The 24,925-nt window shown below is 50.5% G+C and overlaps 1 protein-coding gene across 2 annotated transcripts; it reads left to right on the top strand.

The window, feature by feature from the left end:
* Window positions 1–9,811: 9,811 nt before the first annotated feature.
* On the top strand, window positions 9,812–12,403 carry SPN (sialophorin). Of its 2 annotated transcripts, none has more exons than XM_030925336.1 (2): window positions 9,812–9,937; window positions 10,538–12,403. In XM_030925336.1, the coding sequence occupies exon 2, from the start codon at window positions 10,579–10,581 to the stop codon at window positions 11,794–11,796; it is 1,218 nt and encodes a 405-aa protein (XP_030781196.1). In that variant the 5' UTR covers window positions 9,812–9,937; window positions 10,538–10,578; the 3' UTR covers window positions 11,797–12,403. The 2 variants fall into 2 exon arrangements, with proteins under 2 accessions (XP_030781196.1, XP_010386135.1); XM_010387833.2 differs by lacking the exon at window positions 9,812–9,937 and adding an exon at window positions 10,085–10,174.
* Window positions 12,404–24,925: the final 12,522 nt, after the last annotated feature.

Here is a 24,925-nt window from a genome sequence, read left to right as displayed (position 1 = left end):
GAATCACCTGAGGTCAGGATTTCGAGACCAGCCTGGCCGACATGGCGAAAGTCTGTCTCTACTAAAAATACAAAAATTAGCCGAGCATGGTGGCGTGTGCCTGTAGTCCCAGCTACTAGGAGGGCTGAGGCAGGAGGATCGCTTGAACCTGGGAAGCAGAGGTTGTAGTGAGCCAAGATTGCCCCACCGCACCCCAGCCTGGGTGACAGAGAGAGACCCTGTCTCAAAGAAAAAAAAAAAAGTTCACCTTTTTATTAGGGGGTTCACTTTCTGTGGATGTGACTTGAAAATGTGCTCCTGCAAAATTAAGGGGATAAACCGCAAAAGAGAAGGGTGCAGACGATCCCACCCAAGAGAGAAATAATCGCTGGTCCCAAGATGTAGCCATGTAGCAACAGGGAGTGGGAGGAGAGGAGGCAGGTCACACTGGAGCAAGGAATTAGAGAAGCAATTAGAAACTCTAGGTAAAATTAAAAGATGTATTATAGTAAATTTTTGGCTGTGCACTGAACAATATTAACATAATGGTTTCTTTCTTTCTTTCTCTTTCTTTCCTTCTTTCTTTCTTTCTTTCTTTCTTTCTTTCTTTCTTTCTCTCTCTCTCTCTTTCTTTCTTTCTTTCTCTCTTTCTTTCTCTCTTCTTTCTTTCTTCTTCTCTCTCTCTCTCTCTCTCTCTCTCTCTCTCTTTCTTTCTTTCTTTGAGGTGGCATCTTGCTCTGTCACCCTGGCTGGAGTACAGTGGCACAATCTCGGCTCACTGCAACCTCCGCCTCCCGGGTTCAAGTGATACTCCTGCCTCAGTCCCCCTAGTAGCTGGGATGGCAGGCACGCGCCACCATGCCTGGCTAATTTTTGTATTTTTAGTAGAGACGGGGTTTCGCCATGTTGGCCAGGCTGGTCTCGAACTCCTGACCTCAGGTAATCCACCTGCCTCGGCCTCCCAAAGCGCTGGTATTACAGACGTGAGTCGCAGCAGCCGGCTGTTTTTTTTTTTTTTTTTTTTTTTTTAAAGAGACGGTTTCCCTTGGTCACCCAGGCTGCAGTGCAGTGGCGTCATCATAGCTCACTGCAGTCTTGAACTTCTGGGCTCAAGTAATTGTCCCATCTCAGCCTCCTGAGTAGCTGGAAGTACAGGCATGTGCCACCATGCCTGGCTACTTTTTTTCTTTTTTTCTATACAGATAGGGCCTTGCTATGTTGCCCAGGCTGGTCTTGAACTCCTGACCTCAAGTGATCCTCCTGCCTTGGCCTCTCAAAGTGCTGGGATTACAGACATGAGGCACCACATCCAGCCCCATAATCTTAAACAGAAAGAAAATTAATAAGTTTCCATTTTAGACTCAAACTCTGGACTAGACAGTGCTGATCTATCTGAGGTGATAGAAATATCCTTTATCTGTGTTATTCAATTTGATAGCTACTAGCCACATGTGGTTTCTGAGCACTTGAAATGTAACTAGCTAGTTGCAACTGAGGGAACTGGGTTTTAAATCTCATTACGTTTTAATTAAGTTAAAGTAGCCTCCTGTGGCCAGTGGCTTCTATATTAGACAACGCAGCTCTAAGCAATGTGAATGAGAGAATGCCAATATTATCTACATCTAACAACATAAAAGTAAATGTACAGGTAACGGAAATGAGCAGAAGAGAGATAAAGGAAAGCCACTATCTTCATGTCACAAAGTGATAAGAATTTAGGCCAGAAGCTATGGCTCATGCCTGTAATCTCAGTACTTTTGGAGGCCAAGGCAAGGAGGATTACTTGAGCCCAGGAGTTCAAGACCAGCCTGGGCAACATAATGAGATCCCTGTCTCTACAAAAAAAATTTAAAATTAGCTGGGCATAATGGTGCACACCTGTAGTCCCAACTACTCGGAAGGCTGAGGTCGGAAGATTGCTTGGGCCCAGGAGTTCGAGGCTGCTCATCTCTTTAAAAATAAATAAATAGGTCAGGTGAAGTGGTTCATGCCTATAATCCCAGCACTTTGAGAGGCCAAGGTGGGCAGATTGCTTGAGCTCAGGAGCTTGATACCAGCCTGGGCAACATAGCGAAACAATGTCTCTACAATAAATATAAAAAGTAACCAGGTGAGGGCCCAGCGAGGTGGCTCACGCCTGTAATCCCAGCACTTTCGAGGCAGGTGGATCACGAGGTCAGGAGATCGAGACCATCTTGGCGAACATGGTGAAACCCCGTCTCTACTAAAAATACAAAAAATTAGCTGGGCGTGGTGGCGGGTGCTTGTAGTCCTAGCTACTCGGGAGGCTGAGGCAGGAGAATGGCGTGAACCCGGGAGGCGGAGCTTGCAGTGAGCGGAGCTTATGCCACTGTACTCCAGCCTGGGTGACAGAGCGAGACTCTGTCTCAAAAATAAAAAAAAAAAAGTAATCAGGTGCGGTGGCACACACCTATAGTTCCAGCTACTTGGAGGCTGAGGTGGAAGGATCACTTGAGCCCAAGGTTGCAGTAAGCTGAGATCAGGCCACTGCACTCTAGCCTGGGAGAAAGAGTGAGACCCTGTCTCAAACAAAACAAAATGACAACAACAACAAAGAACCCATGCATAACTACATAAATAAAGTTACAAAAGCAACTTTAGTTCCTTACAAAGGACCTGAAGAGAGGGATTTAACTGCCCTGCAATGTGGAATGGGGCTGGAGCAGGGCCAGTGGGTCAGACACTCACCTATGATTATGCCGGGCAAAATGGATACATGGAGAAATAAAATTATAGTATCTCCATGCGGTAATAATAATAATAATAAAAGGAATAACAGAATTAGCACACTTTTTAGGAATGTGAACTCACCAGTAGAATTGAGACTAGAAAAAGTTAAAAGCATTAGAAGTGGTCTCTTTCTGAGACCATGACTTGGTGGGGAAAGGGAAAGCTTATTGTTCATGAAAAACACTTCTGTGCTTATAACATGCATTAGCTTAGGAAACAGCACTTCTCTGTTTTTTTGAGATAAGGTCTTGCTCTGTCGCCCAGGCTGGAATGCAGTGTTGTGATCTCGGCTCACTGCAACCTCTGCCTCCTGGGCTCAAGAGATCCTTCTGCTCTGGGCCCTGGGATTACAGGCATAGGCCATCGTGCCCGGCCTGGTGCTTTTCAATGAATAAATAAGTATGTAAACTTTTCTGACCAGACGGAAATTCCCCAGAGGACAAGGGTGGTGTGACTTGTCGGTGCTTTTTATGGGAAGAAAGGGCCCCTGGCCCCAAGCAAGCCCCAATCCCGTGGCCCTGGAGGATCAGAAGGGGTAACTGAGTGTCACAGAAAAACATAGCCAGACATTAGTTATGGTGGTGAAAACAGATTTTATTCAGTAACTACCCGCAGTAGGCGAAAGAGCTGAGCTCCGTTCTGATTTGGGCAGAGGTGATTTGGGCATTTAGTTAATTAGTTTTTTGAGGGACAGGGTCTCCATCTGTTGCCCAGGCTTGTGCCTGTTGCTCAGATTGTGCAGTGGCACAATCACGGCTCACTGCAGCCTCAAACTCCCAGGCTCAAGCCAGCCTCCTACTTCAGCCTCCTGAGTTAGCTGGGACCACAGGCATATACCACTGCACCTGGCTTTTTTTTTTTTTTTTCGTTTGAGACAGAGTCTCGCTGTGTTGCCCAGGATGGAGTGCAGTGGTACGACCTTGGCTCACTGCAACCACCAGCCCCCGGATTCAAGCAATTCTCCTACCTCAGTCTCTTGAGTAGCTGGGATTACAGGCGTGTGCCACCATACCCAGCTAGTTTTGTGTGTGTGTGTGTGTGTGGAAACGGGGTTTCACCATGTTGGCCAGGCTGGTCTCAATGCAGGCAGGAGTCAAGCTCAGGTACCCCTCCCCTTCCGTGGCTTCCCTGCCCTCAGGTTTCTGCCAGCTCCTGTCTACCTTGGTGTAGGAACGGCCCCTCAAAGACCTGCAGGGAGCCGGGCACGGTGACTCACGCCTGCACGCACTTTGGGAGGCTGAGGTGGGCATATCACAAGGTCAGGAGTTTGAGACCAGCCTGGCCAACATGGTGAAACCCCGTCTCTACTAAAAATACAGAAATTAGCCGGATGTGGTGGTGGGCACCTATAATCCCAGCTACTCAGGAGGCTGAGGCAGGAGGATTGATTGAGAACCCCAGAGGTGGAGGTTGCAGTGAGCCGAGATCGAGCCACTGCACTCCAGCCTGGACGACAGAGTGAGACTCCATCTCAAAAAAAAAAAAAAAAACCTATAGAGGGAAGGGGGAATTGGGGCCTGGGGAGGGTACAGCTATTATCTCAGGAGAAGCAGGTAAACCTCTGGTGACTTCTGGTGACCTCTGATGACCTCAAGGCAGGATGGGCAGGGCCTTCACAGCAGCTCCAGGCACACCCAGCCTCCCCGTCCCTGGCCTCATCACTCCCCTCTCTGCCCTCCACCCTTTGGCCTCCTTGCCTTTGTCCACAGTTCTGCAGCCTGCTACCCTCTTCCTTGTCTCAACCAGAGAAGTCTTCAGTCAATAAACATCATCCAGTGCCTACTGTGTACCAAGCACTTCGTGGGTGCTGGGGTACCGTGCAAGCACACATGCACAGCCGTGAGGCCATGGGGCTGGCGTTCTGGTGTGGGGAGAGTGACAGAAGCAAAATAAGAAAGTCCATTACATGGCGCATTAGAAGGCGATAAGTGCTATGGAGAGAAAGCAAGGAGGGGGGTTATAGTTCAGAGGGAGGAGGTGCGATTTTATTTTATTTTTTTTGGAGACGGAGTCTCACTCTGTCACTAAGGCTGGAGTACAGTGGCGCAATCTTGGCTTACTGCAACTTCCGCCTCCTGGGTTCAAGCGATTCTTCTGCCTCGGCCTCCCGAGTAGCTGGGATTACAGGCGCATGCCACCACGTCCAGCTAATTTTTTGTGTTTTTAGTAGAGAGGGGGTTTTACCGTGTTAACCAGGATGGTCTTGATCTCCTGACCTCATGATCCACCCACCTCAGCCTCCCAAAGTGCTGGGATTACAGGCGTGAGCCACCACGCCCACCGGGGGTGCAATTTTAAATAGGGTGGCCAGCTGGACTCGGTGGCTCACGCCTGTAATCCCAGCACTTTGGGAGACTGAGGTGGGAGGCTTACTTGAGCCTAGGAATTTGAAACAAGCCTGAGCAACAAAGCAAGACCCCATCTGTATAAAAATTTTAAAAATTAGGCTGGGCATGGTGGCTCATGCCTGTAATCCCAGCACTTTGAGAGACCTAGGAGGGTGGATCACTTGAGCTCAGGAGTTCGAGACCAGCCTGGCCCACATGGTAAAACACTGTCTCTACTAAAAATACAAAAAACTGCTGGGCGCTGTGGCTCACGCTTGTAATCCTAGCACTATGGGAGGCCGAAGCGGGCAGATCACCTGAGGTCAGGAGTTCAAGACCAGCCTGGCCGACACGGTGAAACCCTGTCTCTACTAAAAAAAGAAAATTCGCTGGGCTTAGTGGTAGGCATCTGTATTTCCAGCTACTCAGGAGGCTGAGGCAGGAGAATAGCTTAAATCCAGGAGGTGGAGGTTGTGGTGAGCCGAGATCACGCCATTGCACTCCAACCTGGGCAATAAGAGTGTGAAACTCCATCTCAAAAACACAAATAAAAATAAAAATACAAAAAATTAGCCGGGTGTGGTGGTACGCACCTGTAATCCCAGCTACTTGGGAGACTGAGGTGGGAGAATCACTGGAACTCGGGAGGCGGAGGTTGCAGTGAGCCTAGATTGTGCCACTGCACTCCAGCCTGGGAGACAGAGCGAGACTCCATCTCAAAAAATAAAAATTAGAAGTTAGACTGGCATGGTGGCACGTGCCTGTAGTCCCAGCTACTTGGGAGGCCAAGGCGGGAGGATCTCTTGAGCCCAGGAGGTCGAGGCTGCAGTGAGCCATGATTGTACCAGTGCACTCAAGCTGGGGTGACACAGTGAGACCCTGTGTCTAAAACAAACATAGTAAGTAAGTAAATAGATTGGCCAGGCAAAGCCATCCTGAGAAGGTGACATTTGAGCGAAGAATGAGAAAGGAGCCAAGCAACATCTGCATGGGGAGCCCTGGGGTAGCCGCCACAGATGGCGCAAAGGCCCTAGGCTTGCCTTCTCCAGGGACACATCAGAGGTCCGGGTGGCGGGCGTGGATGGCAGGGGCCTTGGGTGCAGGGGCAGAAGCAACGTCGGTAAGAGAGGTAAGCAGGGGTCAGATCGGATGTGGCCGACTTGGCTTCTATCCTGAGTGGAGTGGGCATGGTCTCAGTGTTCCAAGCAGAGGAGGGGTGGGGTCAGATGTTTCATCTGGGTTCCTTTGGCTGCTGTATGGAAAACAGCCCGGAGGAGGATGAGATCTCACACAGGGAGAGCAGTCCAGGCCAGGGAAGACGGAGGGTCAGGCCAGCAGGCAGCAGTGAAGGGGCGAACAGGGATCAGATTCTAGATCTTTCTCTCTCTCTCTTTCTTTCTTTTTTTTTTTTTTCCCACAGACAAGGTATCAGTCTGTCACCCAGGGTGGAGTACAGTGTCGAAATTATAGCTCCCTGCAGCCTTGAACTCCTGAACTCAAGCGATCCCTTCTGGGTCTCCCAAAGTCCTGGGATTACAGGAGTGAGCCACTGCACCCAGGCAGGTTATACATTTTTTTCTTTTCTTTTTTTTTTTTTGAGACGGAGTCTCGCTCTGTCGCCCAGGCTGGAGTGCAGTGGCTGGATCTCAGCTCACTGCAAGCTCCGCCTCCCGGGTTTACGCCATTCTCCTGCCTCAGCCTCCCGAGTAGCTAGGACTACAGGCGCCCGCCACCTCTCCTGGCTAGCTTTTTGTATTTTTTAGTAGAGACGGGGTTTTACCGTGTTAGCCAGGATGATCTCAAACTCCTGACCTCGTGATCCACCCATCTCGGCCTCCCAAAGTGCTGGGATTACAGGCTTGAGCCACCGCCCCCAGCCAGGTTATACATTTTTTACTGGCTGAAGCCAGTAATACTACAGAAGCCAGGCACAATGGCTCATGCCTGTAATCCCAGGACTTCTGGAGGCCAAGATGAGAGGATTGCTTGAGCCCAGGGGTTCAAGACCAGTCTGGGCAACACAGCAAGAAGCCATCTCTAAAAAAAAAGAGGAATACCAGCATGAGCCACCACACCCGGCCTGTTTTAAACTTTTTTATTATGGGGAATGTGAAAAGTGCAAAACACTAAAATGGATGAATACATGCTTGTGTAGACACAGACACTGTCAGGAATGTTTGTCTGGAGGTGATGGGTGTGGAGTCTTTTTGTGTGATATATTGGGTGTATCAAGAATGCCAGGTCCTGAGCACATTTTTTGTTTGTTTGTTTTTTGAGATGGAGTCTCACTCTGTTGCTTAGGCTGGAGTGCAATGGCACAGTCTCTGCTCACTGCAACCTCCGCCTCCTGGGTTGAGGCGATTCTCCTGCCTCAGCCTCCTGAGTAGCTGGGATTATAGGTGCCTGCCACCATGCCCAGCTAATTATTGAATTTTTAGTAGAGACGGGGTTTCACCATGTTGACCAAGCTGGTCTCGAACTCCTGACCTCAGGTGATCCACCTGCCTCAGCCTCCCAAAGTGCTGGGCTTACAGGCATGGGCCACCGTGCCCAGTCATTTATATGTATTAACTCTTAATCATCAAAACAAACTATGTGGTATTACCATAATTATCCCCATTTTATAGAAAGCAACAGAGGGATAAGGAGGTTAAGTCCTTTGCCCAAGTGCAAGAGGTAGGACAGGAACCCAGAGTCCTGTGCTGGTAACCGCTTTTCTGTGCACTTAACATTATCTCATTTAATCTTTGCAGTCACTTGATGAAGAAGGTGGTGGTCCTAGGGCATTGGAGAAGTTGTGTGACTTGTTCAAGGTCATGCAGCTGGAAGATAGTGGTGGTAGGACAGGAAGTCCGCTGGGCCTGATTCTGCAGCCCTCTAACCTACCCTTCTTTGCTCCTGCGTCCCTCATCCCCTCTGCAGAATGGGCACCCTGTTACCATTCTGAGCCACTGTGTGCAGAAAAGACAGCATGTTGGCCAGGCTGGTCTCGAACTCCTGACCTCAAGTGATCAGGCTGCCTCAGCCTCCCAAAGTCCTGGGATTACAGGCGTGAGGCACCTCACCTAGCCTCTGAACACTTTGTACTCAAGCCAATTCCCAGTGCTGTGTTTGCAGTGAGCACCCCCGAGGGATGAAGACATGTCTCCCTGTGGGACACTGGGCTTACCAGGGGCCCTAGAGGAGGGGAATCTCTCAAGCTCAGAGCTCTATGGCTGCGGTACAGGCCCACGATGTGTGCGGTGTCAGTCTGGGCCCTTCCATGTTGCCTCTGTGGGACTTGGGGTAAGGGGAACTGACGCGAACATCACGCTGCTGTTGCTTGGTGTGAGCAATTAATTCCTGCAGCTCTCACCCTGGAGTCTCACGTCTTTGGATCAGACAAACTCATCAGCTTGTGGAAAGGGCACAGTCCCAAGGACCTGTTAGAATCTTCAATTGTGCACATGTTGCTCTTAAAATATACAAATCAGTTTTTATTTTATTTTATTTTATTTTATTTTTGAGGCAGGAGTCTCGCTGTGTCACCCAGACTGGAGTGCAGTGGCGCAATCTTGGCTCACTGCAAGCTCCGCCTCCCGGGTTCACGCCATTCTCCTGCCTCAGCCTCCCGAGTAGCTGGGACTATAGGTGCCCGCCACCTCGCCTGGCTAGTTTTTTGTATTTTTAGTAGAGACGGGGTTTCACCATGTTAGTCAGGATGGTCTCGATCTCCTGACCTCGTGATCCGCCCATCTCGGCCTCCCAAAGTGCTGGGATTACAGGCTTGAGCCACCGCGCCCGGCCATCAGTTTTGATTTTAAAAACATATGCATTTTTTTTTAGTGACAGGGTTTTTGCTGTGGTGCCCAGGCTGGTTTCAGACTCCTGGGCTTAGGGGATCCTCCCGCCTTGGTGGCACTACAGGCATAATGTATCACCACGCCCAGGACTGATTTTCGTTTTTAAAGAACAAAAACCAAAGACATACACAAACCAAGAGTCAACGCTTGCTAATTAGAAAAAAGTCAGGAAATGGGAACCATTCAAAGAAAATGCCTCGGCCTCCTACTCTCACCTATCCAAAGGACAATTAGGTGAATCCCTTAGTGAATATCTTTCCAGACGCTTTTCCATATAGAGTCCCGCATCTGGCCGGGCGCTTTGGCTCACGCCTGTAATCCCAGCACTTTGGGAGGCTGAGATGGGTGGATCATCTGAGGTCAGGAGTTCCAGACCAGCCTGACCAACATGGAGAAACCCCGTCTCTACTAAAAATACAAAATTAGCCGGGCACAGTGGCACATGCCTGTAATCCCAGCTACTTGGGAGGCTGAAGCAGGAGAATTGCTTGAACCTGGGAGGCAGAAGTTGCGGTGAGCCAAGATCATGCCATTGCACTAAACTCCACTTCAAAATAAATAAATAAATTAAATAAAATAAAAAATAAAAAGATTCCCACATCTTTACTAGTTTGCTGAAATAAGATCCGAGCATATGCAGTGTGTAGGAACCACCTTGGTTTAGCCAAGCCTCCCTGACTGGGGGCCACTGTGGTGACCCCCAGCTCCCCGTGAGGGAGTCAAGAGATCACCAGCTTGCAAAGGTTTTCGCGGCCCCCAGCCAGACTCGGGGCTTCCTCTTGCCCTGCTACTTCCTGGGAGCTCTGAGGGCAGGAAATGGCACCACTCAGCTCCTGGCCTAACAGCTTGGGGACCACAAATGCAAAGGAAACCACCCTCCCCTCCTACCTCCTCCTCTGCACCCTTGAGTTCTCAGGCTCACATTCCCACCACCCACCTCTGAGCCCAGCCATCCCTAGCATCACCCCTTCCATCCCCTTCCTCAGCCAAGAGCCAGTAATCCAGATTCCAGATCCCGCACTTCCCTGCCTGCCTCAGGTGAGCCCCAGACCCCCGGACACCCCACTGGCCCCTGAAGGAGCAGGTGATGGTGCTGTCTTCGCCCAGTAGCTGTGGGAGCAGGGCGGGTGGGGCAGGATGGAGGGGTGGGTGGGGTGGGTGGAGCCAGGGCCCACTTCCTTTCCCCTTGGGGCCCTGTCCTCCCCAGTCCTGCCCCAGCCTCGGGAGGTGGTGGAGTGACCTGGCCCAAGCGCTGCGTCCTTATCAGCTGAGCCGGTAAGAGGGTGAGACTTGGTGGGGTAGGGGCCTCAGTGGGCCTGGAAATGTGCCTGTGGCTTGAAAAGACTCTGACAGGTGATGATGGGAAGAGATTTGGAGCCACTGGGCTGCACAGGGTCAGGGAAGGCCAGGAGAGGGTGGCCACTGCTGGAGTCTGAGCTGCCGAGGCTGGAGGGAGCCTCGGGATGGGGCTGATGGGGGAGCTGCCAGCACCTGTTCCTATGTCATTTCTGATAACAGTAAAAGCCAGGATGGAAAAAACCGTTAAACCGCAGGTTGAGCCTGGCCGTTGGTAGGGAAGTGGGCAAGGGGAGGCCCGGCCAGGTCCTCCGGCAACTCCCGCGTGTTCTGCTTCTCCAGCTGCCCACCTGTAGGTCCCAGCTCCTGCTGTTTGCCTGGAAATGGCCGTGCTTCTCCTCCTCCTTGGGGTGCTGGTGGTTAGCCCAGAGGCTCTGGGGAACATGACAGCTGTGCAGACACCCATGCCCGGAGAGACTTCTGGTCCTTTGGTCTCTACTAGCAAATACCTGAGCATCTACTCAAAGATGTACACCGCTTCAATAACGAGTGACCCTACGGCCGACAGCACTGGGGACCAGACCTCAGCCCTACCTCCCTCAGCTTCCGTCAATGAGGGATCCCCTCTTGGGACTTCCCTTGGTGCCAGCACTGGTTCCCCCTTACCTGAGCCAACAACCTTACAGAATGTTTCCTTCAAGATGTCATCAATGCCCCAGGAAAACCCTCATACAACCAGTCATCCTGCTGTTCCCATAACAGCAAACTCTCTAGGATCCCACACCATGACAGGTGGAACCATGACAACGAACTCTCCAGAAACCTCCAGTAGGACCAGTGAAGCCCCTCTTACCATGGCAACTATCTCTCTGGAGACCTCCAAAGGCACCTCTGGACCCCCTCTTACCACGGCAACTATCTCTCTGGAGACCTCCAATGGCACCTCTGGACCCCCTGTTACCTTAGCAGCTGGCTCTCTGGAGACCTCCACTGGGACCACTGGACCCCTTGTTACCATGACAACTGGCTCTCTGGAGCCCACCAGTGGGGCCAGTGGACCCCAGGTCTCTAGTGTAAAACTATCCACGATGATGACTCCAACAACCTCCACCAACGCAAGCACTGTGCCCTTTCGGAACTCAGATGAGAACTCACGAGGCATGTTGCCAGTGGCCGTGCTTGTGGTCCTGCTGGCGGTCATAGTCCTCGTGGCTCTGCTCCTGCTGTGGCGCCGGCGGCAGAAACGGCGGACAGGGGCCCTGGTGTTGAGCAGAGGCGGCAAGCGTAACGGGGTGGTGGACGCCTGGGCTGGGCCAGCCCAGGTCCCTGAGGAGGGGGCTGTGACAGTGACCGTGGGAGGGTCCGGGGGCAACAAGGGCTCTGGGGTCCCCGACGGGGAGGGGTCTGGCCGGCGGCCCACACTCACCACTTTCTTTGGCAGACGGAAGTCTCGCCAGGGCTCCCTGGCGATGGAGGAGCTGAAGTCTGGGTCAGGCTCCAGCCTCAAAGGGGAGGAGGAGCCGCTGGTGGCCAGCGAGGATGGGGCTCTGGATGCCCCCGCTCCTGATGAGCCTGGAGTGGGAGATGGGGCTGCCCCTTAAGTGCTGGCGAATAGTAAGGCTGGAGGCCGGAATCTCAGCCAGCCTCCAGCACCTTCCCTCTCACCATCACACTGCCCCCTCACTCCCACGTTTCCACCTGGCATCCTGATCCTCACCCGGAATCTCTCTCTTTTTTTTTTTTTTTTTTTTTTGAGACAGAGTTTTGCTTTGTTGCCCAGGCTGGAGTGCAATGGCATGATCTCAGCTCACTGCAGCATCTGCCTCTTAAGTTCAAGAGATTCTCCTGCCTCAGCGTCCCGAGTAGCTGAGATTACAGGCGCCCACCACCACGCCCAGCTGCTTTTTTGTATTTTTAGTAGAGACGGTGTTTCACCATGTTGGCCAGGATGGTCTCAAACTCCTGACCTCAGGTGATCCACCTGCCTCGGCCTCCCAAAGTGCTGGGATTACAGATGTGAGCCACCACACCTTGCCTCCTCACCCACCTCTTCACTCTGAATCCTCATCAGGCTTCTCAGCCCTGGATTTCCTGCTGGCATCCTCACCCAGCACCTGCAACCAGCACCTGGGCAGGGCAGGGCCGGCACCTCTCAACATCTGTGGACTGAACTAATAAACCCTCTTCATCCACCCCTATTTATCTCCATCAGGATTTCCCCCTCTTTCTTGTTCTTAGAAACGGCTGCTGAGTCTTCATCGGCCAAATTTATCTGACCTGTGATTTCTCTGAGAATTCTCCTTTTCCCCCAGACCCCACCCTGGGTTGACCAGAGTCTGGGAAGAAGAAGGACAAGAGAACCTGGCAAACTCCCTCCTAGGATTAACTTTGTAAAGCACCCTTGCCCGGTAGCTGCAAGGGCTGTGGAACCTGGGCAGCCCGCAACCACCTTTAGCTCTGGGTCCCCAAGGCCAGCCAGGAGCATGGCTGGGTGGGGCCACCGGCCCATGCTCTCAGGCAGGCCTGTGATCTTTCCCAGGGCACCTGGACTCGAAGCTGGCCCTGGCCCATGCCACCACACTGTCCCCACTCAGGGACAGAGGCAGCCAGAGGCCTTGCGGTTTCTCCTCTGAGTTTCTGGCTGGGTGTGTAGTTCTCAGAAACCCCAGTGCCTGCGTGCGTCCACTCATGGGTGTGGTTTGTGTGCAAGAGCTGAGGATTTGGCGATGCTGGGGAGGGGTAGTGGTGGGTACAGACAGTGTGGGAGTGGGAAGTGGTGCAGAGACTGAAAAGGGTCGCCCTGAGCATGGGGGCACAAGGACTGCTGAGAATATGTGTGTCATCTTTGCTCTGATGGGGTAGACATAACAGAAAATCTAACTCTGTCTATAGCCCCATACAGCATGCCAGGGTGACCACAGTGGCTGGTGCTTTTAATCCCAGCACTTTGGAAAGCTGAGGCAGGAGGATCGCTTGAGCCCAGGAGTTCGAGTCTGAAGTGAGCTGTGATTGCACCACTGCACTCCAGCCTGGGCAACAGAGCGAGACCCTGCCTCAAAAAAGAAAAGAAAAAGGAAGCCAGGCTTCCTAGAAAGATTGTATGTGTGACCCAAATGTGAGTTCTTCAGCTCAATCACGGTAATCCCTTCCTTGAAGTCTCCCTTTCTGCAGTACACATGCATGTGCTCTCTCTCTCTCTCTCTCTCTCTCACACACACACACACACACGTGCACGCGTGAACAGAGGCAGGGGGCGAGGGGTCTGCCCTGGTCGCGGGGACTGGTCTTGCTGGTGCTTCCCCCCTGCACGTTTCCAGGTTTAGTTTGTCTGTGTCTCCTCTTCCATCCCAGGGGCTGAGCCCCTTCTATCCTCCAAGAGGAACCAGTGAGAGTGAGTGAAGGGGGCGGGCCCAGAGCCGGGGACTTCCCCTGTGAGGCCTGGGTGGAGAGGTGAGGACCCAATGGTGCTGCCTTTGAGACCAGCCCAGCCTACAGCCCGGGAGCACACATGGGCCAGGGCAGTTGGTATTTCCCCGAGGGCAAAGAGGAAATTTTCAAAGAGGAAGTTGTTGAGTTAGAGGTTGCAGTGGCTGAGAGCAGACAGGTTGACCTGCGAGAAAAGACAGGGGAAGCATGTGAGTGTGACAGCCTTGCTCTGTGGCCTGAGCAGGAGATGGGGGAAAAGGATCAGGTGGGAGATGGGCTCCTGCAGTGGGAGAGGAGAGGGAGGGAGGCGGCGGGAAGGCGCTTGCTAGTGGGTGGGAAGAGCTGAGCTGGGATGGAACCGGCTTCCATCAGCCAGGCTGGGCACCCACTGGGCTGCATCTGGTGGCCTTTTCTGATTGCTATTTGGACTCACTGCAGCTGCAGAATGACAGAGGCCACGTCCAAAAGTCCCTTAGAGACACTGTTGTCTTAGAGTTGTTTAAATAAGTGCCCCCATATCAGGTTTAGAAAATACTGTCACCAAACGCCGCTGTCCTCAGTTCCACCTCCCTTTCCTTGGACAGATATGGTTGTTTTCTGAGCCAGGACTGGTTTTAGCCAGGTCCTGGGCGAATCCTGAAAAAAGGAGGTGAACAGTGAAACCCCGTCTCTACTAAAAATACAAAAAATTAGCCAGGCATGGTGGCGGGCGCCTGTAGTCCCAGCTACTTGGGAGGCTGAGGCAGGAGAATGGCGTGAACCCGGGAGGCGGAGCTTGCAGTGAGCCAAGATTGTGCCACTGCACTCCAGTCTGGGCGACAGAGCGAGACTCCGTCTCAAAAAAAAAAAAAAAAAATTATTTTTACTTTTTTCTACAGATGAACACCACCACATCTGGCTAATTTTTGTATTTTTTGTAGAGATGGGGTTTCACCATGTTGCCCCAGCTGGTCTCAAACTCCTGGGCACAAGAGATCCACCTGCCTCAACCTCCCAAAATGCTGGGATTATAGGCATGAGCCACTGCATCCTGCCACTGCTTTATCCCTGGTGGCTGCTGTGCCTGGCGTGTTGCAGATCCTCCATGAATATGCATTTGAATGAATGAATGAATGAATGAATGAATGAATGAATGAGATGATGTCTCAGAGATCCTTTTTTTTTCTGCGATGAGGTCTCATTCTGTCACCCAGGCTAGAGTGCATTGTTGCAATCATAGCTCACCGCAGCCTCAGCCTCCTGGGCCTCCCAGGTGGCTGGGATCACAGGTGTGCACCAACATGCCCAGCTAATTTTTTAAAATTTTTTATTTGTAGAGACAGGGTCTTGCTGTGTTGCCCAGGCTGGTCTTGAACTCCTGGGCTCAAGTGGTCCCAAATGCTGGGATTATAGGTGTGAGCCACTGTGCCCAGGCTTGCCTCAGATATTTGAAGGCTGGGAAGGATTTTGTCAAGCTGGGAAAAGGAAAAGGCATTTCCAGCAGAGGGGATAGCAGGTGGAAATGCATAATTTAAAAAAAAAAAAAAAGGTGGAGCAGATCCAGCACAGTGGCTCATGCCTGTAATCCCAACACTTTGGGAGGCAGAGCAGGGAGGATTGCTTAAGGCTAGGAGCTCAAGACCAGCCTGGGTAACATAGCGAGACCCTGTCAAAAACATAAAAAAATTAGCCAGGCAAGGTGGTGCATGCTTGTAGTACCAGCTACTTGGGAAGCTAAGGCAGGAGGACTGCTTGAAGCCAGGAATTTGAGATCAGCCTGTGCAACATAGTGAGACCCCGTCTCTACAAAAAGTAAACATTTATATATATATTTTAAAGTGGAGCAGTTCAGTGCAGTCTTTTTTGAACAAACATGAAATGGGTGTCTTTTTTTTTTTTTTTTTTTCTGAAATGGAATTTTCACTCTTGTTGCCCAGGCTGGAGTGCAATGGCATGATCTCGACTCACCAGAACCTCCGCCTCCTGGGTTCAAATGATTCTTCTGCCTCAGTCTCACAAGTAGCTGGGATTACAGGCATGTGCCACTAAGCCCGGGTAATTTTGTATTTTTAGTAGAGATGGGGTTTCACCATGTTGGTCAAGCTGGTCTTGAACTCCCAACCTCTGCTGATCCATATGCCTCGGCCTCCCAAAGTGCTAGGATTACAGGCATGAGCCACCGCACCCAGCAATAGATGTCTTTTAATTCTCTGGAGGAAAAAAGCAAAGCAAAAGAAGCAGTGGATATTTTTAAGACTAAAAAGGAAAACAAAAAAAGGAGATAGAGCAGGCCGGGCGTGGTGGCTCATGTCTGTAATCCCAGTACTTTGGGAGGCCAAGGCCGGTGGATCACCTGAGATCAGGAGTTCAAGACCAGCCTGACCAACATGGTGAAACCCCATTTCAAAATACAAAAAACTAGCTGGGCATGGTGGCGGGCGCCTGTAATCCCAGCTACTCCAGAGGCTGAGGCAGGAGAATGGCATGAACCCAGGGAGGTGGAGGTTGCAGTGAGCCAAGATCGTGCCACTGCACTCCAGCCTGGGAGATAGAGTGAGATTCCGTCTCAAAGAAAAAAAAAAAAGAAAGAAAGAAAAGAAAAGAAAACAGTTGGGTGTGGTGGCTATGCGGTGGTACTATGGGAAGCAGAGGCAGGCAGATCACCTGAGGTCAGGAGTTGGAGATCAGCCTGGGCAACATAGCGAGATCCCTATCTCTACGAAAGATATGAAAAATTAGCCAGGTGTGGTGGTGTGCGCCTGTGGTACCAGCTACTCAAGAGGCTGAGGCAGGGAGGATTGCTTGAGTCTGGGCGTTTGAGGCTACAGTGAACTGTGATCATGCCACTGCACTCCAGCCTGGGCAGCGGAGTGAGACTCTGTCTCAAAAGAAAGAAAATGGCCAGGTGTGGTGGCTCACACCTGTAATCCCAGCACTTTGGGAGGTCGAGGCGGGCAGATCATGAGGCCAGTTTGAAACCAGCCTGGCCAAAATGGTGAAACCCTGTCTCTACTAAAAATACAAAAATTAGCCAGGCATGGTGGCATGCAGCTGTAATCCCAGCTACTTGGGGGGCTGAGGCAGGAGAATTGCTTGAAACCAGGAGGCAGAGATTGCAGTGAGCTGAGATCGTGTCACTGCACTCCAGCCTGGGCGACAGAGCAAGACTCCATCTTGGAAAAAAATTTAAAAAAAGAAAATATAAAATATGGTATAAGATTAAATATATTAGTTATGAAAATAATTGTAAATGACTTACTGAACTTATAGTCACTAAAAGTCATGTTTTTGAAAATTATGTAATGACTTTGGAAAATACCAGCAATATAATGCTAAGTGGGGAAAAAAGCAAGTTACTCCTCCGTAAATACATATGATTCTAGTTTTGTAATAAAAATTCCTAACCATATAGGCACTTATAGGGAAACAAAGGACCCATTGCAAATTACCATGCTTATCTCAAAAGTGGTGAGTTTATGTGTGATTTTTATTTTGTTTATGCTCTTCTGTGTTTTCCGAATTTCATACAATAAATATCTGTTACGTTTACAGTATGAAAAAATAGTGGTCAAAAAGGTGTTCAAGGGGGTCACCTGGGGGTGTCTGGTTTGAGGAGAGTATTGGGGGATGAGGTTGCAAGTAGAGGCTGGAGCCGTGCTATGAAAAGTCAAGAGTTTGAATTGAGTTCTGAGGTGGTTTTTTTTTTTTTTTTTGAGAAGGAGTCTCACCCTGTTGCACAGGCTGGAGTGCAGTGGCGCGCGTGGTTCACGCCATTCTCCTCAGCCTCCGGAGAAGCTGGGACTACAGGCGCCCACCACCACACCCAGCTAATTTTTTTGTATTTTTATTAGAGGCCGGGTTTCACCATGTTAGCCAGCATGGTCTCGATCTCCTGACCTCGTGATCCGTCCACCTCAGCCTCCCAAAGGGCTGGGATTACAGGCGTGAGCCACCGTGCTCTGCTAAGAGTTTGAATTGCGTTCTGGAAGTAGTGGTGAAGTCAACACACCTAAGTCTGCTCTTCTCCTCTCTTCTGGTCCCCAGAGTGGTGAGTAGCATCGTTCCGGTGGCCCAGGCAAAACGCCTTAGGACCACCGTGCAGCCCCACTCTCTCACCATTTCTGCTCTCCAGGTGCCAAGTCCCTGGCTCTTCTTCTACCAGCCCTTGCATCCCTTCCTTCTCTTCAGTCCTCATCGCACCTCAGCAGGATCCTATTGACACTTCCCCTTTGATTTCCTTCCACTCTCTGCTAGTGATGGCCCCGGGGATCCTTCTAAAAGGTCACTATGGGCTGGGTGCAGTAGCTCACACCTGTAATCCCAGCACTTTGAGAGGCTGAGGCGGGTCAATCATCTGAGGTCAGGAGTTCAAGACCAGCCTGGCCAACATGGTGAAACCCCATCTCTACTGAAAGTACAAAAATTAGCCAGGCGTGGTGTTGTGCACCGGTAGTCCCAGCTACTCGGGAGGCTGAGGCGGGGGAATTGCTGGTACCCGGGAGTTGGAGGTTGCAGTGAGCCAAGATCACGCCATTGCACTCCAACCTGGGGGACAGAATGAGACTCCGTCTCAAAAAAAAAAAAAAAAAAAAAAAAATGCTGGGCATCGTGGCACACACCTGTAGTTCCAGCTACTCAGGAGGATGAGGTAGGAGGATCACTTGAGGCCAGGAGGTCCAGGTTGCAGTGAGCCATGATCACACCACTGCACTCCAGCCTGAGTGGCACCCTGTCTCAAAATATAATAATAATAAAATTAAAAAATAAAATAAAATAAAAGACTGCTCTGTCTGGGTGATATTCCTGTATCCCCAAGGCTGTCAGAGTGGAACCCTCCTTCCTTAGCATGGCAAATAAGACCCTTGGGACCTGACCCTATCTCTCCTCTGACCACGCCTGCCTGGTCAGCCCTTGGTACAGACAGTCTATGCTATCCAGCCCCATCAAATTACTATTGCTCCCTGAATATGTCATGCACTTTATTTGGAAGTGAGGGGTGAAGAAGGGTAGCTTAACATGTTGAAATATTTATTTTTTCCAGATAGCAAAATAACATTTTTTCCTGTTTTGCAAAAGTTAATTATCAGCACATTGCATAATTTTTTTTTCTTTTCCTTTTTTTTTTTTTTTTTTTTTTTGAGTCAAAGTCTTGCTCTGTCCCTCAGACTGTAGTACAGTGGCACAATCTCGGCTCACTGCAACCTCCACCTCCAGGGTTCAAGTGATTATCCTGCTTCAGCCTCCCGAGTAGCTGGGACTACAAGCACGTGCCACCACGCCAAGCTAATTTTTGTATTTTTGGTAGAGACGGGGTTTCACCATGTTGGCCAGGCTGGTCTTGAACTCCTGACCTCAGGTGATTCACCCGCCTCAACCTCCCAAAGTGTTGGGATTACAGGCATGAGCCACTGCACCTGGCCAACAGAGTCTTAAATAACAGAATTCACACACGCACATGCACTGTATTATATTTCATCTTATACTTTAAAATGTTTCCATTTTTTTTCTTAAAAGTATACATTAAGATCATGTTTACAAAATAAAGCCTTGTCATCCAAAGTGAAAAATCCAGATGGCAAGATTTAGATGGGGAAGGTCTTGAGAAATCTGTGAATGGAGTTCACTTTTGCAGACAGGAATATGGTTCTAAGGACATTCCATTTCTGAAAATGTACATTTCCATCCACTTTTCCTCTGCTTCTTCCCTTCCCTTCCCTTCCCTTCTTTCCAGACAAGGTCTTCCTCTGTCGCTGACGCTGGAGTGCAGTGGTGCAATTTCAGCCCATTACAACCTCCGCTTCCTGGGCTCAAGTGATCCTCCCACCTCAGCTTCCCAAGTAGCTGGGACTGCAGGCACACGCCATAGCACCCAGCTAATTTTTGTATTTTTCGTACAGATGGGTTCTAACCATGTTGCCCAGGCTGATCTTGAACTCCTGGGCTCAAGTGATCCTCTCGCCTCAACCTCTCAAAGTGCTGGGATTACAGGCGTGAGCCACAGAGCCCGGCCTGCATCCCCATTTGTGACCCTTGACCATGTTCGAGTGGGAAGGGGAAGCCGGGGAAGGGAGGACGGGCTACCTAAGGGCTGTAGATAGAGGTGACTCCTGTGAGCTCTGAGCCCTCAGCCCTTGGGCAGAGGGAACAGAACAGAAACAGACCCTATCTCTGAGCCACCAAGTTCAGACTCGTGTGGCAGGAGACAGATCACACAGCACTATCAAAAAAAACAACGCAGGGCACAGTGGCTCACACCTGTAATCCCAGCACTTTTGGAGGCTGAGGTGAGAGGATTGCTTAACCCCAGGAGTTCGAGACCAACCTGGCCAACATAGCGAGATCCCGTTTCTCAAAAAAAGACAAAAATTAGCTGGGTCTGGTGACGCACACCTGTAGTCCCAGCTACTTGGGAGGCTGAGGTAGGAGGACAGCTTGAACCGGGGAAGTCGAGGCTGCAGTGAGTTATAATTATGCCACTGCACTCTAGTCTGGGCAACAGAGCAAGATCTCGTCTTCCAAAAAAAAAAAAAAAAAGAGACAGAGAAGAATGTAATCAAATGTTTCTAAATTCCCAAAGCGATAACAAAAGCAGACCCAAACAAAAGTAGAGAGAAAATCTTCAAACCCTAAAAGGCTATTCAGGCTGAGGAGCCCACCTGGTGGTGACCGCCAAGCTCTGGGAGGTTTGGGGCAGGGTCATTAGACAATGGAAACCAGGTTATTTTGGAGACAGTCAACTTGCTCCCCAAAATGAGCTGCAAGCAGGTGCCTGTGTGCTCAGCCCAGTCTGGAGCTCAGAGCCTGCCTGCCCCACTGCACCATCACCAGCCCAGCTGAACCAGGGTCCCAGGCAAGCCGTGCAGGCTCCGCGTTGGCCTTGGAGAGAATCACCGACTCTCCCTGAGTTGCCTGAGCTCTGCCTGAAGCCAGCCCTCCCCGAGCTGGCTTGCAATAAACGCCTTGACTTCCCGCCAACTCTTCCTCAACCGTTAAGATTCAGCTCAAATGTCACGGGCTCTGTGCAGCTGCCCTCGCTGCCGCGCCCCACACAGACTTTGTGTTCCTTCTCTGCTCCTGCAGCGCCCCTTGCGACAGCATGCATAATCCGGCTGTGGTGATGTGAGGGTGTCACTCAGCACCAGCGTGTGAACCCCTCCGAGGCCACGTGCCCTCTTTGTGTTTCCAGAGTTCAGGGCCCAGCACGCGGTGCCTACCTCGTATGTGTTTACTGAATGGAGGGATGAATAAATTCATGTACAAAGAACAGTTTTATTTATTTATTTATTTTTGAGACGGAGTCTTGTTCTGTCGCCCAGGCTGGAGTGCAGTGGTGCGATCTTGGCTCACTGCAACCTCTGCCTCCCAGGTTTGAGCAATTCTTCTGTCTCAGCCTCCCAAGTAGCTGGGATTACAGGTGCCCGCCACCACCCCTGGCTGGTTTTTGTATTTTTAGTAGAGACAAGGTTTCAACATGTTGGCCAGGCTGATCTCGAACTCCCGACCTCAGGTGATCTGCCTGCCTTGGTCTTCCAAAGTGCTGGGATTACAGGTGTGAGCCACCGCGCCTGGCCTTATTTGTTTATTTTCATACAGATGGGGTCTCACTCTGTTGCCCAGGCTGGTCTCAAACTCCTAGACTCAAGTGATCCTCCTGCTTCAGCCTCCCAAACTGTTGGGATTATAGGCACGAGCCACAGTGCCTGGCCCAGTGCTGTCCTTTGAGTTGACCTTGTCATCCAGGAGGATGTTCTGAGGAAGTGTGAAATGATAATATTATTCTAACCCACGATGGATACAGTGGCAGTCTGGAAGGTGAAAGAGGTTGGGTTTGAAATAGATTTATTGGCCGAGTGCAGTGGCTCACACCTGTAATTCCAGCACTTTGGGAGGCCGAGGCAGGAGGATTGCTTCAGCCTTTAAACATGGTGAAACCCTGTCCCTACTAAAAATAGAAAAGTCAGATGGGCATGGTAGCATGCACCTGTAGTCCCAGCTACTCAGATGGCTGAGGCAGGAGAATCACTTCAGCCCTATAGGTTGAGGATGCAGTGAGCTGTGATCATGCCAATGCACTCTAGCCTGGGTGACACAGTGAGACCCTGTTTCAAAAACAAAAACAAAAACAAAAAAAGAATAGAGGACTGGAGCTTGAGAGGGAACTCAGAATAGAAGATATAGATTTAAGAGTCGGCTGGATGCGGTGGCTCATGTCTGTAATCCCAGCACTTTGGGAGGCTGAGGTGGGTGTATCACTTGAGGTCAGGAGTTTGAGACCAGCCTGAACAATATGGCGAAACCTTATCTCTACCAAAAATAACAAAAATTAGCTGGGCATGGTGGCGTGCGCCTGTAATCCCAGCTACTTGGGAGGCTGAGGCGGGAGAATCACTTGAACCCGGGAGGTGGAGGTTGCAGTGAGCCGAGATTGTGCCACTGAACTCCAGCCTGGGCGACAGAGTGAGACTCTGTCTCCAAAAATAAAAATAAATACATAAACAAACAGTGATATAGATGGATAGATACATAAATTACATCATTCACTGGGTAGATTGGTAAGAGAGCTGTAGAGAGAATCTGAGTATAATAGTCAGGGCAGGCTAACTGTTGTAACCAACAGCCCCTCCACATCTCAGTGGTATAACTCAAAAGAAGGTTTTTCCTTCTTATGACAGTTATTTCCTGACATTTGGAGCATGACTTTCCACAACGTTATTCCAGGACCCAGTCTCCTTCCAATCTAGTGGCTCTGTCATCCTCCTAGGGCCTTTGAGTGCTCTGCTTTTGACCAGTTGATGGGAGGGGAGAGGCAGAGTAGGATCCTGTGAAGACTTCTAGGGTCAGGTCTTGAAATATCTTTTGCTCACACTCCATTGGCCAGAACAAGACTGCCTCAGTGCAGAGGAAGCTAGGAAATGTAGTTTAGTAGGGTGCCCAGAAGGAAAAGAGAAACAGTCCCTGCCACACTGAGGCAACACCAAAATCTGAGGGTTGGATATAGGAAGAAACGCCTGCAAAAGATAGAAAAGAGCCTTTAAGAGGATTGCTTGAAGCCAGAAGTTTGAGACCAGCGTGGGCAGCATAGCAAGGTCCTATCTGTACAAAAAATAAAAATAAAAAATTAGCCTAGGGTGGTGGCGTGCACCTACAGTTCCAACAACTCAGGAGGCCAGGAGTTTGAGGCTGCAGTGAGCTCAAGGCCGCTGCGCTTCACTTAAGCCTGAGTGACAGAGCAAAACCCTGTATCTAAAAAAAGAATTAACCAGGAGAAAAATGACATTTGGAGATCCTGTCTCTAAAGAGAAAAAAAGCTCACTGCATATAGCTCACTTCAGCCTCAGAAGCAGGCCCAGGACTAAATCAAGGCCAGCAAGGTGCTGGGGTGATAAGCAAGCCCGGCCAGCATGGCCAACACGGTGAAACCCCATCTCTACTAAAAATACAAAAATTAGCTGGGCGTGGTGCCAGGCGCCTGCAGTCCCAGCTACTCAGGAGGCTGAGGTGGGAGGATCACTTGAGCTTTGGGCACGGAGGTTGTAGTGGGCCGAGACTGTGCCACTGTACTCCAGCCTGGGTGACAGAGCAAGACCCTGTCTCAAAAAAAAAAAGTGAGCTGGAGGGTGAGGCCTCTCTAAATGTTGTGGCTTGGGTGCCTTGATCCATCACCCCAGCCCCAGTCCCAGCAGTCAGGTGCGGCAGAGAAAGAAAAGGGAGAAGGCTGGGAAGATGCAAGTGAATTTAGCAAATAGAAGTCCCTGTGAGCAACTGTAGCAAGAAGGGTTTCCAATGAAGAAAGGAAGGCCCTGGGCCGGGCGCGGTGGCTCACGCCTGTAATCCCAGCACTTTGGGAGGCCAAGGCGGGTAGATCATCTGAGGTTGGGAGCTGAAGACCAGCCTGACCAACATGGAGAAACCTTGTCTCTACAAAAAAACACACACACACAAAATTAGCCAGTGTAGTGGCACATGCCTATAATCCCAGCTACTCGGGAGGCTGAGGCAGAAGAATTGCTTGAACCCGGGAGGCGGAGGTTGCAGTGAGTTGAGATCACGCCATTGCACTCCAGCCTGGGCAATAAGAACGAAACTCCATCAAAAAGAGAAAAAAAAAAAAAAGAAAGAAAGAAAGAAAGGAAGGCCCTGGCAGTTCTTGGACAGGAACTTGCCTGAAGTCCCAGTCCCAGTAACTGGTGGTTTCCTGGTTTTCTGGTTCAGAAGCTGGGCTCTAAGCTCTCTGTGCCCTTAAAGTTCCTTGGAAAGAGGGAAGGGAAGGGAAGTGAATATTAGGTGAGTTCCTACTCTGCTTCATTTGCAGAGTTTTCTCATTGATTCTCAGTTGAACCATGAGGTAGATGTTATGCCATTAAAAAAAATTTTGTTTCTTTAGGGACAGGGTCTCTGTCTGTCACCCAGGCTGGACTGCAGTGACACAATCATGGGTCACTACAGCTTTGAACTTCTGGGCTCAAGTGATCCTCCCATCTCAGCCTACAGGTGTGCACCATGGTACTTAGCTAATTTCTTTTTCTTTTTTTTTTTTTTTTTTTGGGAGAGATGGGATCTCTATATGTCTCTATGATGCCCAGGCTGGTCTCAAACTCCTGGCCTCAAGCAATTCTCCTGCCTTGGCCTCCCAAAGCACAGGGATTACAGGCATGAGTCGCTGTGCCTAGCCTGTGATGCATTTTTAAAATTAATTAATTAATTAATTGATTAATTTTGAGACAGAATCTCACTGTGTCGCCCAGGCTGGAGTGCAGTGGCATGATCTCAACTCACTGCAACCTCCACCTCCAGGGTTCAAGTGAGTCTCATGCCTCAGCCTCCCGAGCAGCTGGGATTACAGGCCGCTGCCACCATGCCCGGCTAATTTTTGTATTTTTAGTAGCGATGGGGTTTTGCCATGTTGGCCAGGCTGGTCTCAAACTCCTGACCTCAGGTGATCGACCTGCCCCCACCTCCGCCTCCCAAAGTGCTGGGATTACAGGTGTGAGCCACTGCGCCCGGCCCTGTTATGCCATTTTAAAGCTCAGGAAACTGAGGCACAGAAAAAGGTAAAAAGGTACGTGAGATCAAAAAGGATGGAGTTAGGATTTGAACCCAGGTCCAGGGCCCGTGATTTTCCCAGCACACCATCCAAAATGCCTGCCTGCCCTCACCAGGGAGCACACGCTTACATTCACAGTCTTGGACCCCGGGTTAGGGCCAGGAGGACTGGGTGTGGGACGAGAACAGGGCCTCCAGTTCCTTCACTGGCTGCGGTAGGATTTCTGAGTTCCCCATCAGAGCCCCTCCTCTGACTTTCAGGGGCCAGCTGAGGAATCTGCA

Source organism: Rhinopithecus roxellana, chromosome 20 (assembly GCF_007565055.1).
Source record: "Rhinopithecus roxellana isolate Shanxi Qingling chromosome 20, ASM756505v1, whole genome shotgun sequence".
Taxonomy (NCBI): Eukaryota; Metazoa; Chordata; class Mammalia; order Primates; family Cercopithecidae; genus Rhinopithecus; species Rhinopithecus roxellana.
This window is presented reverse-complemented; position numbering and strand designations above follow the sequence as displayed.